This window comes from Neolamprologus brichardi, chromosome 5, assembly GCF_056152115.1.
Source record: "Neolamprologus brichardi isolate AB-2024 chromosome 5, ASM5615211v1, whole genome shotgun sequence".
NCBI lineage: Eukaryota > Metazoa > Chordata > Actinopteri > Cichliformes > Cichlidae > Neolamprologus > Neolamprologus brichardi.
In genome coordinates this window covers 22541079-22556613 of record NC_142108.1, presented here as the reverse complement: position 1 = coordinate 22556613, position 15535 = coordinate 22541079, and the positions used below count along the sequence as shown (strand labels likewise).

The 15535-nt window shown below is 37.6% G+C and overlaps 1 protein-coding gene across 1 annotated transcript in view; it reads right to left on the bottom strand.

Annotated features, from left to right (window-relative positions):
- The window catches only part of rims4 (regulating synaptic membrane exocytosis 4), a 52133-nt gene that overhangs the window by 13564 nt on the left and 23034 nt on the right, over positions 1 to 15535 (bottom strand). The window contains exons 2-3 of the mRNA XM_006783016.2: positions 8919 to 9063; positions 1565 to 1677 (exon numbers count right to left, since the gene is read on the bottom strand). Of these exons, the coding sequence (XP_006783079.1) occupies positions 1565 to 1677; positions 8919 to 9063 (258 nt within the window). The remainder of the gene's footprint in view (positions 1 to 1564; positions 1678 to 8918; positions 9064 to 15535) is intronic.

Below are 15535 nucleotides of genomic sequence, written 5' to 3'. Positions count from 1 at the left end.
GTGAGACATAATCATGTAAGATCACTTGGTAACTTCAAGTCAGTTGCTAGACATGTCCAAACCATCCATCATGTATAAAAATGTACATCCTGCACTGGTTTGTTAAATGCCTTTTACACATTGTGACCATGGCCATGTCATATTATGAAGGTGATTCTGAATGAGAAGCTAGTAACACTGTATGAGCAATCACAGAAGGATCCTTTGACTTATGTCCTATTTTAATTTGCATTAAAATACCATATCCTTCTAAATTAATATCTAGAGTACGAGACCGTAGTTTCACTTATTATTTTCTCAAACACTCTCTAGACCTCAGTTCAGTTTGATTTCTTTGCACAACCAGAGAACCAGAGAAATGGCTCTGGTTGACCATTAGAAAGAATAAAAAGACTTGACACATTAGCATTCCTTTTCAGACCCAGAACCCAAATCCATTTTTTATATACGATCCAACTTCCAAACCAAATCTTGGAGCCAAGGGAAAGACGGTCCCAAAGCAAGTTCAGTTTACTGTAAGAGCAAAATACTGCATCACATAGAGCTCACTTCTCTCTGTCCAAACGTTCTGCATATTATGTTTTCTGTAGCAATAAACCTAACCAACAATAAAAATCATGGTAAGTTACTTATTAATACAGTAATAATATAAAGGCTTAATATAAAAACTATTTAGAGATTCAGAAATATCTTGTTGGTCTCCCAACATCAAGCTCCTTGAATTATGTTAAGCAAAATGGTGTGAACTTCAATACAAGCATCTCTGAAGCTTTCTTTTTAATAAGTCATGGTGTTGGTTCAGTCTTAACACTATAATTTATCCCAGTCAGCTGGCTCCTCACAGAAAAAAGCCATAAACACAGTAAAACATGTAAGAGTCCAAGCTTTTACTGCTAAATAAGTAAATAGGTAAATATATCATTCATATGTACTCTCTAATCATAGCTCTGTCTGCATTTTCTTCCAATAATGATCTGCATTTTTTATATTAAAATTGCGTGCACATTGCAATAATTTCTCTCATTAGAAGTAACTTCGGAATAAAAGTTTTAACTAAATGTCCCCAAAATGACAAATGTATTCCTTTGAAAGTGACACAGCTCAGATGAAAGCCAAGTTATTCTGGGTTCTCTGACATTATATAATGTTGGACCAGGCAGCAGGTTTGGAGTGGAGCTGGTCCAGTCAGTGTCACTGTTGTCTGGCCAAGGACACTGTCTGGCTGCCAGTGAGGAAACTGACCCACTTACAGTAAATCACTGCTGTAGAGGACAGACTTCATGCAATATATCCAGTATATACAGCCTGGAAATGAATAAATGCTGGAGATGATGAGAAAAACAGTAAGACTGCTGATTTGTGAGGCACTTTCTTTGCCAATGTAAAATGATTTTAAGAAACCCTTTGGTTCAGTTTTATGAGTATAAAGCATTTTTTTCCTTTTTAATTTTCTGACCCAGTCTGTACATCAAAAATGGAAAACATGTTTTTATTCTACAGAAACAGAAATGTAAGAAATTGAATTGGCTGTAGCAAAATAATTAAAACTCCAGTCTTCTCTTACCCATGGATGTTGTCGCCAGTGTCTGTCGCCCAACAAACTGGGCTGGTCCCATCCCATCCAGGAAGTCACTGAACTGAGCATCGGATGCCAGACACATGCCACTGTAGTTAAGACTGCAGAGGGAACAAAAAAGCAGGCAGACAAAGACACGGATGGTTAAACATGACCAGACAGTGCTTAATGCAGTTCAATTAGCAGAAGAAAGTGAGTGACTGAAAGATAATGAGACAATGGAAGAGAGGAGTAACAGAATAGGGACAAAAGCAATCCAGAGGAATAACGAGATAGGGACTGAAAAAAAAAAGAAAGAAAGAAATGACTGATAACCGAATACCATTTATCATTCCCCTTTCAGGTTAGTTAAACTCACAAAATTTTAATTGGCTTCCTGAAACTAGGCTCAGATGTTGGCTCTAGAGTTTGACCCAATGTGTCCTTATTTTGTGTGGTTTTTATGTGTATACAAATCAGCTCAAAGTGCTTTGGTGGCAAACAGCCAGGTAGTAAATATGTGTGTGAGTGTGTGGGTTTATTTGTTCTATGAGCAATAGACGACAGCACTTTTCTTCCATTGCTCTACGAGTCTAACATGATGTGTAAATAAAAACATAACAATACACTCTCAAAAGTAGGAGCATAGTAAAAGTCAGTTTTCGTCCCTACAGTTTAAGTCTGCACAGATATGCCCCTCAAGGCTAAAAGCTGGACCTCCACTGTGTACCAAAAACATCCCAGGCAGCAGTGGTGTGTCATGATTTATACATCTTAATGACCTAATCACTGTGACTTTCACCTTGTAATTAGTTAACACAATAAAAGGGACACCTTTCAGCTATCTTGTATTTTTAAAAAACATTAATATAGTTAACTAACAGAATAACTTCTTTAACTAAATTCAGTATTGTGGATATATTATTTGAATATCTGAATATATTTGATAAGTAATCAGTCTACTAAAGAAACAACAGTGACCAATAACACCTAACCATTATGTAATGCTGAAGAACCAACACGAGTCACGAGTAAATTATTACTTTCAACCCTATCTGAGCTACCAGCTTATTTTCATAGAGGTTATCCTTGCCTCTATGAAAGGACTGAGACAGTGACCTCTGTCTCTGTGCTGGGGGTCAGGGTCTGCCTGAGGGATTTACTTCCTCCTCTCTTCATTTCTTTTGCTGCTCGTTCCAGGACAAAGCTCTCTTTTCATGGACGTTCGTGTCTTTGTACAAGTTGATGGTTTTGCCACAGTAGAGAATAGCCTTTCAGCATGCATCACTGTTTGCAGTGTTTTCATTTACAGCTGTAATGTACTTCTCACTCACTGCAGCATGTCGCTGCTCAGTGCTGAGCCACGTGATCACAGGAAAACTAAACACAGCAGAGAAGGGAGGAGGGGGTGGAGCACAGTGTGCCTGCATGACAGGAGCAGTGTTTACACGACATGCCTACTATCTGATGAACTGGAACAAAGCACCGAACTTGGAGATAAACCAAGTAAAGTACTGATCCTATTGTGCTGGTATCGATCCAACACCAATACCAGCGATGGTATCGATACTATCGCTGGTCACATGGTGACAAACTGCTGTACCTCTAAAGGGCCATTTATGCAGAAAGCGAATAGCAGTAATGTGGCGTCTATACAGGGTACAGTAATTTTAACAAATGACAAGGAGAAAAACACAATGGTGACATTGGAGTAGACAGGTCCTGAGTTAAACTTTTCCAACTTAGAGCTAAGCGACTGAAGAAATTTCCAATGAAAGCACAGTGACTGGACCACACTGGACTACACTTGACCACCTAGAAATGGCATTACACCCTCAGGAACTGGAAGAGTCTGGTGCAAATATCTGTGTTGATTTTAATTCCAGAGGAAGTTTGGAGCTCTCCAGTTACTGAGTCAGTTGAGTGTTGGTGACTTTTACGCACTATGCCCCTCAACACTTGACAATCCAACTCTGTTGCTTGTAAAACACTAGCCAAAAGTTGGGACACACTGCAAACTTTTGCCTGGCACTATATTTGTAGTAAAATGCATGCATGCATTTTTGAAGAATTCATTTAAATCTGTAGGAACTTGGTATGTTTAAAAAGAGGCCTATGAGGCAGGCAGTGTTTGTATGCGTGTGAATGGCACTGTACATGATGTAAAAGGTCACACAGACATACTGTATATATGTGAGTGACAATTGTGAGGGTAATACAACCTTGAAACATGCATAAAATTGAACAATGAACTTTTCGCAACTTGGACGCTGGCAATAATTTAATTTAACGACAAATGTGCAATGTGACTACTGGTTCTGCGGAGAATTTATTCATTACTCAAAAAACATTTAAGAGAGTGGGGAAAGTAGTATATGTCACATAATTCACCATTCGCTAACAGCCACTTAGAGCCAGTGGCAGTCAACCCATTCTGTCGTTTAGTTACGAGGACATGTTGGTTCTAAATAAAGTCATTAGCCATGTTCCCAACCAGAGACTGAGCAAAGAAAGACAGGAAAGATTAACTACACACATCCCTCTCTCACTGTCATTTCTTTTCCTTTCACCTCTCCTCCTTCTCTCCAGAGCTCTCATTAGTCTCTTTCTTTCCTCCTTTTTCTCAGATTATGCAGTTTGCAGCTGTTTCGAGCCCCACGAGATAACATTCTCTCCTTGTCTCTACTTTTATCTCTTTTCCATACCCCTCTCTTCTTCTTCTTCCCCTCTTTAACCTACATGTTGTTCCACCTTGCCTTCACTTTGATATTTTATCATACTTTATGGTTGCTCAATTTTAAATTATCCCCACTCTCACAAGAGTGCTTGGGTGCACATATAAGGAACAAATCATTTTTTTTAAAACTAGACACTCCATGCTGACTTTGTCTTCAGTCATTAGATTGTTCGAGCAAAGTCACACAAAAACACAAAGTCTAACCTTTAATACTAACTGCAAACCGAGTATGCAAATGCTTCATTACAAAATAATTTAGAAGTCGTTCAGTGCAATAAAGGAAAGCAATTATTTAAATTAGTAATTTACATTCAGGTGGCAGCATATAATAAGTAATTACATGTCAATTTTAGGGGATGAAAGATAATCCCAAACTCTCATTTGCATCTCATTACTTTATCTTTTCCCCTGTGTTGTTTGTATACATCCCATGGACGCTTGGGATCTGGGAAGTTTGGACGCCAGATCAGGATCTTGAGCTTTTTGTTGTGTAACTTCAAGTCATTCTTGGACAGCTTATGTGGTGCATTGTCCTTCTTGGAGAAATTGCATCTGAAAAAAAATATTTAAGTGGGTTTTAAGTAACATGCACAAATACCAGGAGGTTTCCAAACAGAACCTTGCATTATCATGTAATGATCAACATTATTCACTTCGAGTGTCAGTGGTTTTATGTTGTAGCATGCTGGTCTATGTATATCACAGCATGTTTTTTTTCTTCTTTTGTTTTGTTTCTGTGACCATAATGCATGAATGTAATATGCAAAGTATTAAAGTGCTGCATATATGCAATTAACATAATACATCAATTAATATGTTTGTATACTGAAGAAATTACATTCCTAATGAGGTAAAAACCTTTGTATATGTGTATCATGAGTACGCATGCAAAGATATTAGTCAAACAACATTAGCTGAGTGGGTATTACTGGGTGATAAATTCCTGAGCTTTAGATTATGTTAGTGTGTGGGGCACATCTGGGGATTACACTGCTGTTTCGCAGAAATATGACGTTCAATGTAAACCGCAAGTGGGAACTTTGCATAAATATAAGATCTCATACTACTCAGTTTTTTGTAATGCACTGGAATTTAGAACAACAACAACCTGTCATTAAAGTTAAATAAATATGGAAATATATTTGCAGATTTTACAAATATATTGGTAAAAAAAAAAAATCTGTCTTTCTGTTGTTAAAATATCATTTGAACAGAACTACATTTATGGTTTCTGTCATCATTGTCATAAGCTCCACACATACTGCACTAAAATTTAAAGCGTCACAGTGCAGCTGAAGCACTGCTTTGCACCGCTGACAAAGGATTGGTTGTCAGGAGTACATTATAATTTTGCAACATGAACCCAGTAAAATGTCAACATGTTTTTTACTGGATATTTTTTAAAATGATGACTCCTTTTAGAAAGAGTCACAGTTGTGTGTCTCTCTTACACAAAGACACACATTTCCATTTACCTCAGTTTCCACAGTGAATGTGTGCACGCACATCCTGAATGGCTCCCACCATAAATCAATAAGCTCATAAGTGTGATTGGATGGTGTTAGCTAACAAAGTGCTTATTCATGACTGTGCATAGAGAATGATGGAGCTTTTCAATCAGCAGACTGAGCCAAACAGCTGACGTAAAGACTGAAATACAGACAGGAAGACGAGCAGTGGTTTGCTGCGGATGATTTAAATGATGCAGTGAGTCAACTGTTGAAAGCTTAATGAGTCAACTGTTGTTCCCCTTAATGTTTTGTTGCTTGCAGCATGGTGCATGCACAGATTTTAAAGGCCCCTTCTGTTTCTGGTTTTATATAATTTATTTAAGGGATTTTTAATGTGCTTTTAATATAAAAAAAAAAAACTGAAAGAAAAAGCTAAATGAGACAATCATGGAGAATAGAGCTGAACATACTGGAACAGCAGTTAGTTACACAATCTATGTGATCTGGTATCTTTTGAACATTGATTGAATTGATTTCCCCCAATGTATTTTCCATGTATACAAGAATCATTTTTTTATTAACACAAATATGTACAAATGATGTTCATTTCAGTTTGAAAAAGACAATGACCAGTCACAGGATTTAAGATAGAAACATATCTTCCTTGTTCTTGTGTAGAATTAGGGCTGTCAAGCATATTGACATTGTTTTGGAAATCTGAAATAAATCAATCTACATAAATAAGTTGTCCACGTAAGGTTTTAATTTGCAAAGTGCTAAAATAATGATACAGAGTACAGGAGCAGTCTGTACGGTATTTGACAAAGAAAAAGAACAAGTATAGAATAATTTATAGGAACAAATCATAGCATGGCAATCAGACTTGAACAGATGAGTATATCTTAAAATGGGAGATAATATAAAGTGAAAACATATTACTATGGAGCTTGTCTGTTTATCTATATTAAACCAAATAACAAAATACAGAGAAGGCAAAATTCTTTAGATTTCTGTCACAACATACACCTTTTTATCTTGCACAAAATAATCAACGATGAACATTAAAAAAAACCACTTGAACTTACCTCAATATGATGACACTTACACTAAATGAAAAAAAAGTCCTGGACAACCTGAGTTGTTCTGAGCTACTGTGTAAGTTATCTTTTGTTTACATTTGTCATATCAACCATGTATAGTATGAACAAAGATGGTAATGGAGCCTGGTGAGTCTGCAGGGCACAGCACTTTGGGACCATGAAGAGCATTCTGGGTGTTTTCATAGGATAACAAATTTTATCTAACATTAACCATGTTTCATGTCACATTTGTCAGGGGACTGGGTCTGTGACCCACCATTTTTGAACTTTTTTAATTGTTTTTGCAAAACAATTCAAATACATTTTGGTGGCGCATGTCGTCATTTTTATGTCGGACAATCACTTCAATAGAAATACATATCAGCAATGTTTGTGACCCAGTTGGCATTGTTTTTTAAACTATTTTTAAATTAATAGTGTGTGCTATAAGTGGTAAAAGGCAGAGCTCCATTTAGGTAAGCTAGACAACATATGACGTGATGCGATGTGTGCTGTGTTTTCAGCTAAAGTGACTTGGATGTGGAAGAGCAGTAAAGACTGCAGAGTTTGAATAAGCTAAATCAAAGAGCCTCGTATGAACACAAATTTTCTTGCACTCTTTCTCCTTCCAAAACTCTCTTTGTCATTTAATTTTTTTTTATCTGTGCCTGTAATGCCTTCATTAATTTTTTTTTAACCTCACAGTTATTAAGGCTTCACTGTGGACTTCTAGGAAACAATCAATTAGGTTGTCCTTTTCTTCTTCTTCTTTTCATATAGTTGTGTATGTTCGCTCTGACTGACATCTTCTGTTTGATTTATTCATCATTAAAAAAGGATTTGCTTCTGCTACTAAAGAATAAATAAGCTAGCATCATTAAAATCTAGCTAATGTATTCATTTTTTTCCATACTATGCAAAGTAATCCATGTTTTTAAGCAGAAGCTCATAAACAACGTATTTGCATATTCCAAATATAAATGGAATATTAATATGCACGCAAACACACTCAATGATGCAATCATCCTCTCGTTATTTTTGTCCCTCCCCTGTTCCTCTGTAAACCCTCCCAGCCTACATCAGTCTGTCTGACTTGTCTTGTTATGTAACAGTAGGAATTCAAGCTGGTAGCCAGGTTGGCAGTTATCTGCATGTGTCCGTGTGTGTGTGTATGAATGTGTTCAGTAGTACTACACTATTACTGCTGATGTCATAGGTGCTCTGTATGCTCTCTCTCTCTCTCTCTCTTCCTGTGCATCAAAGACATTGCTGATGTTTTTCCTGTATGACAGGTAATAGAAACACAGCAACACGAGCAAGAAAATAACCTGAAAATACAAAGGCGTGACAGCATCTTCTGATTGCAAAACCTGTACACCGTGTTCGTGTTTTCCTCCAAAAACAATAAGTTCCGTTGGAGCAGCCTTTCAACGCCTCTCTCTGTCTCTCGCTAACAAAGTTGACCCAGACAACAAAGTAAAGCTAGTTTTCGGCTATGAGCCTGACACAGAACCCGCCGTATTAGCCAGAGGTCCCTTTACTACGGTTCGGAGCCGCGGACCTTCAGTAACAGTAATAAATCACAGCAATAGTACATTCATGTAGTTGTAAACAGCATGATAATATATTAAGTAATCCAAAGTATTCAGAATACGTTACTCTCATTGAGTAACGTAACGGAATACGTTACAGAATACATTTTGGGGCATGTATTCTGTAATCTGTAATGGAATACATTTTAAAAGTAACCTTCCCAACACTGATTATCAGGGACTGTAACATCTAGTCCTTTTTACTGAAACAAAAATCCAATCTACAACCTGAAGTTTACGGGAAATTGTTCCTAAACAACTAAAATAAAGAAAGCCAAGTAACAGCAACAAAAACGACCATCAAAGGAGGGTAAAACAAAAAGAAAAAGAGCTGTAAAAACATATTGCAGAGGACCTAATGTAATAAGTTTGTATAGGCTTTTTGTAATTTTACCAAAATGTGGATTTTTTTGTGTTGGCTTTTGTTTAGTTTAGTTTTTTCAGATTCAGAATGCTGTATTTGTGGTAAAATGGTATTTAATTAAAGCAGTATTTGTTACTTACTTCCCTTCGGAGCCATAGCTGTTCATGCTGTCTTCTATGGACTCGTGGCTAGCCTGGCGAACAGTTCGACTGGGCATCTCCACAGCCAGCCCCGTCTCTGTGCTCCTCTGGATAGCTCCCTTCAACTTCCTGCCATCTGTATCCACTGCAGGTAAGCAAACACACAAAAATAAAACCTGAATTCAGCTACATGTGAATAGAGTACAGTGTTGTGTATGTCTACTAGCTTTAAAATTCTTACAGTTGTTTTAGTTTATACAATCCCTTGTTTCGAAATGTGTACAGTGTTGCTAATGCCGTTACTACGTAAGGATTTTCAGTTTTAGTACAGATTGATATTTACCATTTTCTTGCAGTAAATCAGCATTTAATTAAAAATTGACAAAAAGTCACTAAAATAAGTCAAATCAGCTTTAAAGTAAGCGAGTGACTGCATGCGACTGGCATTTGTTGTGGCAGGATTTTCCTCTAGTTTCCATTTTTGATATTTCCTTTGTAGTTTGGAAAATATAAACAGAAGAGGATGTCAGGTTTGTTTGTGTCCCGCTGTGACCTCATCGGTGTCACACGAAAGACGACCAGAGAGATGAGAAATTTAACAAGGCCAAGGACAAAAGCACTCGATTACTTCTTAAAGCAGGGACATACATCTTGTTGCAAAGTAGCCCACAAAATCGATGTGCAGAGCACTTTATGGGACCACTCTCTGGCTTCAAGGTGTCCTGTGTGTGTGTTTGTGTGTTGATGGTGTTCATGTTGGTTTAGTTCATAATGAAGTGTTTGAGCAGGAGGTCTTTTGACCTTGTTTTTAGAACAGGACAGGAAAGATGTTTTCTTTTTAATGGTCAGGACACCCGCAAGGAAAACACACTAAGACAACACACATTCACCACAGTCGCTCAAATACATCAGCCTAAAACACATTCTAGACCATGGCACATTAATTTTGTGAAGCTGAGTGTTTTTCAAATAAATGCCAAAAGTGATTAAATAACTTAATAAAGGGTAAAATCTCCCAAATGAAATACATGTCAACAAAAAGGCACCCACAGTCACACACTCTCACACACAACTACATGGGCACAGTACTGTGAAAGTTAGTACTGCAATTATTAAAGAGCGACCTAGAATGGTGCTATTTCTATCGTGTTCAAGTGGGACGGGACGCTGGCAGATTTGGGTTACTTGCTTCTGCTTGCTGACTGGTTTCGTATGATCAGTTATCTCCTGGGTTGGTCCACAGATGCACTGTCATCCATTAATACCAAAGTCAGTATAGCGTGCAGTCCAGAAAACCAATGAAGGTAAAAATTCAAGGCAGTGAAAGAAATTTTTAAGAAAAATAAAACATAGTACTGTTAGACAGAAGAAAGCTTTGATACTGTTCCACTTACTTAGCATAATTTATATTGCTTTTAAGTTTTTGATGTGTAAGATCCCTTTTTTTCCTGCATTCACACAGCACTTCCTAGAATTTTGCTGTTTCCATATAATCATTTTGGATTTGATACTGACATCCAACAACTGTTTAGTTCTTTGCATAACTAAACATGGGACATTGATTTTTCCTACTATCTAATTAAGATGTATCTACATGTTAAATGACATGAACGACACAGGAAATCTTTCCTGCCTGTGGCCATCTCCCTGTACAACGCATCCACTTAACACACTGTTTACTGCTACAGCTACATATGTTTCTTTCTTTCAGCTATTTATTAATAAGTGACTTTATGTGTGTGTGTGTGTATATATATATATATATATATATATATATATATATATATATATATATATATTGTACTATTCTTAGTTAGCGTATTGTCTGTCTTGTTAATGTTTGTTTATAATGGAGCACTGTAACAAAAAATAATTTCCCCCAGGGATCAATAAAGTATTCTGATTCTGATTCTGATAAACAAGCATATTTTCAGAAACTAGACGATGTTACTTGGGATCTTAAACTCTACTCCAGACGACAAACAGGTCACAGACAGCCTTTAAAAGGTTTGACTGAATCAGTCATTGTGACACATCTCTTTCAGAATAATAATCTTAAGTCTATGGCTGATTCCTGGGTTTGTTCCTTGTATAAAAGTTGAAAAAGTCGTGAGTGTGGTATGGTGGCTCAAGGAAGAAGTGTAACTACAGAGAACTGGGTAACACTTTGAAAATGCTGCTCCAAAACCTCACACCTGACATAAGCCAGGAATTTGATACCAATACCATGCTTTACACAGCACAAACTTCTATTAACCGATGAACCAAATTTCTAGTGCCACCAATTGCCTAAAAGCTACACAAACTGAACACAATTCTCAGTAACTAAAGTTACAGCAACTGAACCTGATTCTTAGCCAAATTGATCAAACTATACCCGAACCAAAGCAAACAAACAGGACAGCCCAGTGTGGACCAAGGCCAGTTCTCATATAGCCCTGTGGACTGAGTGCAAAAATGTGTAGCAGCAATAATCCTTCAATATCATAAACATATACAGGCACAAGTCAGTAATATGCATCTGCTGCAATTCATATCTCAAGTATTTATGTAATGTTTCCATTCAGAGAGATTTATATTATAATACAAGCTTAAAGCTCCAAGGTTATAAAGATAATGAGCAACAAAAAATTGGGTCAGAATGCAGATGTAATGCGTGTGACATGGTGAGCAACCTGAATATCCACATAAAAACGTTTAGAGTTGTAAAATAAGTTTCCTAATCCTAATCTTACCCGGCATCTGGATTTACGAGCAAACAAATCTGCTTTACTCCCAATCGTCCTGCCAAACTATTGTGGTAACAAGAGTCACAAGTCTTGCCAGTCTTTACTAGTATCTCGTTAACATTAAAAGGCCTTTATGAAGTTTCAGACTTCTAGCAAAATATTGCTGAATAGTTTATGCTTGCAATGCCTTTCAAATGCTGTGTAACACAAACAATTTGTATTATTTGCTGTTCGCACAACTTTGCTAACTGCTAATGTTCAACACAGGTCCTCATTGTGTTTTATAGTAGATACAGCAATAAGAGTATTTGAATGTTAGTCTGCTAATATTTGCTGGCTGAGCAGTGTTACATTTGCTGACTTTACTTGTATTGCTATGTTTTAGCTAGGCAGCTTTACTCACAACAAGTGCTTTTAACCAAATCTACCTGTCGTTTCTGGAAAATAAGTCCTTTCCATTAGTTCACTTCTGGCTAAATCCTCTTATTGGACAGTGGCACTCTTTGTAAGATATTGACGGCTAAGCAAAGACATTCACTTTGCTTGTGTTTGAATTTGTGTTCTAAAAAGATTCTAACAAAAAAATAGGGCAAGAAGCAACTCCTGCCACTTAGCAGCCATCTTGTAAAATGAAAATGAAAAAAGTAACTCAAAAGTTCTCTCAGTTTGTTGTAGAAAATGTTTAGGAACGTTTTTTGCCTCTTTTTCTGTACAAGTTTGAATTCTGCTTTACATGAGCATATTTATATTGCTTTATTCATGACAAGTCTCATGTTAATTCATGTTATAGATCATTAAGCCAAGAAAAACAGTTACAATGAACAAGTTTTCTTCTTAATTTACTGCTTTACTGCTTATTATTTACATGAAGAGTGATGCACGAGTCAATGAGGAAGTGATTTGGGCACAGCTTGTGTCACCAGCAGTGACACGGACATGGTTGCCATGGACACAGATGCCATTACTATGGAGACTGCAGTCAAACCAGAGACAGCGGTGAGGATGTTCTGTGAGCATTTTAACACAGGGGCATATTATTAGCTTGCTTCAGAGTTTGTGTGCGTGTTTCCATTATGTTGTTACGTTATGTAGACACAAAACTTGTGGAAACAACTTCTACTTGAGAACAAAATTCTGTTGGTAGAAATTCTTTGTTTTTAGGATAAAAACTTGGTTAAAGAAAATATTAGCTTTGGTTTAAGGTTAACATTATGGGCTAAATATGGTTATGCTTAAAGTGAGTTAACCGAAAATGGATTTAAGTTCATGTTATGTCCTCTGAAGTAATGAAACCTAGATCGTGTGTGTGTGTGTGTGTGTGTGTGTGTGTGTGTGTGTGTGTGTGTGTGTGTAGCCTCCTGTCACCTCTTGTCACGGGTGGTGTATTGAGGTGGAGTAGAGTTACATAACTAATACAGCAGGTGGGTAATGGCCGGAGACACATCTACCACTCTGGTTTGCTGCAACCCTTTTCATGCCACTGATGGGATATTATCTCTGTTCACTTCAATCGAATTGAACATGCTTTATCTGCAGTAGAGTGAAAGGCAATCTTGCCAGGCAATCAAGATAAAAGATTAAAATTTAGAGGACTGACAGTTTTTTTTATTTGCAGCATTTCTCCACTGATTTGTCCCCAACACTTTGCACAAAACATTAGGCCTGCAATGTTTTCTCCTTTCTCCTGCCTGCCTGCATCTTTGCATCTCTTTCAGTGCTTTATAAAGTGAAGTCACATCAGTTACTGCCTGCTAACAAGTCATAAAAATGATAGAAAACCTTGCTACATATATACAGGCAACACCATCAGTCAAGACTAAACATGGCCTGTAACTGAACGACAGAAAACTTTTAGCTGTATGCAGTTTTTCCTATTTTTTGACAATCAGTCTGGCGACCAAAACTCACTCACAGGTCTGCCTTATATGGCCCAGCTGTGCCACAACTATGTGGCCACATCTGAAGTGTTCTGGTACAGACCCATTAGGATCAAAAGTATAGGCCCAAATGTGCCTAGTAGACAGTTGGTGAAAACCAAGAATCAAAGCTGTGCAGTCATTCATTCTCATTAAAAATGGCTGACCTGCAGGATTTCAAAACATCAAACAGGTTGTGGATAATCAGTTACACACGTGTTCAAATGTCTTTCATGCCACAGTGGAACGGTTGTACTCGTTTTCTTTCTGCCTTGATGTTTTTTTCCCTTAAAGCTTAAAAGAATTGTCAACCCCCCATATATATATATATATATATATATATATATATATATATATATATAAACCACCCAGCTCGCCCCTGCGGGTGGTTTATCCTTCAAGCTCGGGTCCTCTACCAGAGGCCTGGGAGCTTGAGGGTCCTGCGCAATATCTTAGCTGTTCCCAGGACTGCACTCTTCTGGACAGAGATCTCCGATGTTATTCCCGGGATCTGCTGGAGCAACTCGCTTAGCTCGGGAGTCACCGCACCTAGTGCTCCGATTACCACGGGGACCACCGTTACCTTCACCCTCCACATCCTCTCGAGCTCTTCTCTGAGCCCTTGGTATTTCTCCAGCTTCTCGTGTTCCTTCTTCCTGATATTGCTGTCATTCGGAACCGCTACATCGATCACTATGGCCGATGTATGTATGTATGTATATATATATATATAGTATATTGTCTAAAATGTGTTTGTTTTGATTCAATTCAGATATAATCACCTTGAAATACAAATGTTTACTGATATGACCATGACAGATGTTGGTCAGCCAACATCTGCTTAGAAAGCTAAGCCCGGCCACTTTTCCTTCTGAGACCAGCTGCTGTTGTTTATTTGTTTCCAGATGCCTCGGGTCTTAAGTCTGGTGCAGCCATTTGAAATCTGGAAGCTCACTGCAAGGTTCCTTCTGTCAACTTGAATCCTCTCCTTTCTTTCACTGCATCCCCAACCCTGGTCCAAGTACAAGTGACCTGTCCTTCCTTTCACCTTAAAAAGTTTTTAAAGTAATCAAATGTCTGAAAAAAGTAAATCTTTGTAAAAATGAAGAATTAATATCAGAATTGGGTATTATTCCCCTCAGACATGATAAGGTTTACCTGATGCTCTTGAAAGCTGAATACCATTTCCCCACTATCCTAAATGTCATCTCTATATAAATATCAGCAAGGGCATTTCTCCCAGTCTTTTCTCCTCTCTGTTCTCCACCTCTGAAAGAGGGGGAAAAAGAATAAAAATAAAATCTCACTCCAATCTAAAATAGCCTCCTGCATTTCTGGTGAATGTAGTTCACAGCGTGTGATGAAGTGTGCCTGCTGTGATGTAGCACAAAAAGTGTCTGAGGTGACGCACAAAAGTTGTGATGTAGCAATCAGTGAGCCAGGACTCATTAGTTTGTCTCCCAGCAGAGGGATATTAATGAAAGCAGAGCAGATACAAAAATAGTCGCTCTCCATTCAGACAACTTATCTGACCAACATACAGACAGGGAGACTTGTAGACAAGGTAGGTCATGCCTTGTGCCCTAAATCACTCAATAGGCAGATATTTCTGCAGTGAATTAGGATCTGCCTTAACATAAATCTCCCAAAATTGATTTCAGACTTTTACTGGTAAAATGTCTAAAAATGACAAAATAAGTATTTGCTTGTGTTATGCAAATATGTGTGAATGTTTATGATAGAGTGTAAGTCAGTTTAAGGCACTTTGACAGCAGTAGCAAGAATCCCATACACAAATAATATTCATGAATATATGTCAAATATGTCCTTAATTAAGACAAATATGGCATGAAAGGAGCAGCTGTGTTAGAGGTGGGTTGCAATGTGGCTTGCAGATACTGTAGGCAGCAGTCTCGGGCAGCTTAAAGCAGCTTAAATAGCATGCTCTATAGAAGTTTTGCACTTGCAAAGT